At 49.5% G+C, this 390-nt stretch overlaps 1 protein-coding gene across 3 annotated transcripts in view; it reads right to left on the bottom strand.

The window, feature by feature from the left end:
• The window catches only part of RXRA (retinoid X receptor alpha), a 129024-nt gene that overhangs the window by 22812 nt on the left and 105822 nt on the right, over nt 1-390 (bottom strand). For 2 of the 3 annotated variants that reach the window (XM_015417319.1, XM_015417318.1), the window contains one exon: nt 166-222. The exons of the other annotated variant lie outside the window; for it this stretch is intronic. In XM_015417319.1, coding sequence (XP_015272805.1) covers nt 166-222 — 57 coding nt within the window. The remainder of the gene's footprint in view (nt 1-165; nt 223-390) is intronic. 3 annotated transcript variants of the gene reach the window in all.

Genomic DNA, 390 nt, shown 5'->3' with positions numbered 1-390 from the left:
CACATGATGCAGCTTGCTGGGGGAGGGGAGCAGCGAGAGAGTGGCTGAGCTTTGGGGAGGGCACAGGTGGGGAGGGGGGCGGGCTGCCGTCTCTCCCCCCGGGGATGTGTCAGCATGGCTTGCTGCTTAACAGCTGGTCTAGTAAGATGAAAATGGGAATAATACCTTGTTCTTCCTGCCTTCCTGGGAGTCTTGTGGGCCGGGATGGATGGTGCTCCATCCCTGTAATAGAGTAAAAATTTGGAAATGAAACATTGTCATAGCAAAGGTTTTGCAGCTGTGCTTTAGCATTAGGGTTACTATTGATTTTTATAGCGCCGTCAGCCTACGCGGCACTCGCTTTTTGACCAAGCTGCAAACAAACAAATAAACAAACAAAAATTTATTTCA

The sequence above is a fragment of the Gekko japonicus genome, unplaced genomic scaffold (genome assembly GCF_001447785.1).
Source record: "Gekko japonicus isolate JY-2015 unplaced genomic scaffold, Gekko_japonicus_V1.1 scaffold2011, whole genome shotgun sequence".
Lineage (NCBI taxonomy): Eukaryota > Metazoa > Chordata > Lepidosauria > Squamata > Gekkonidae > Gekko > Gekko japonicus.
The sequence above is the reverse complement of the archived record's forward strand: the minus strand, read 5'-3'. Positions and strand labels throughout refer to the sequence as shown.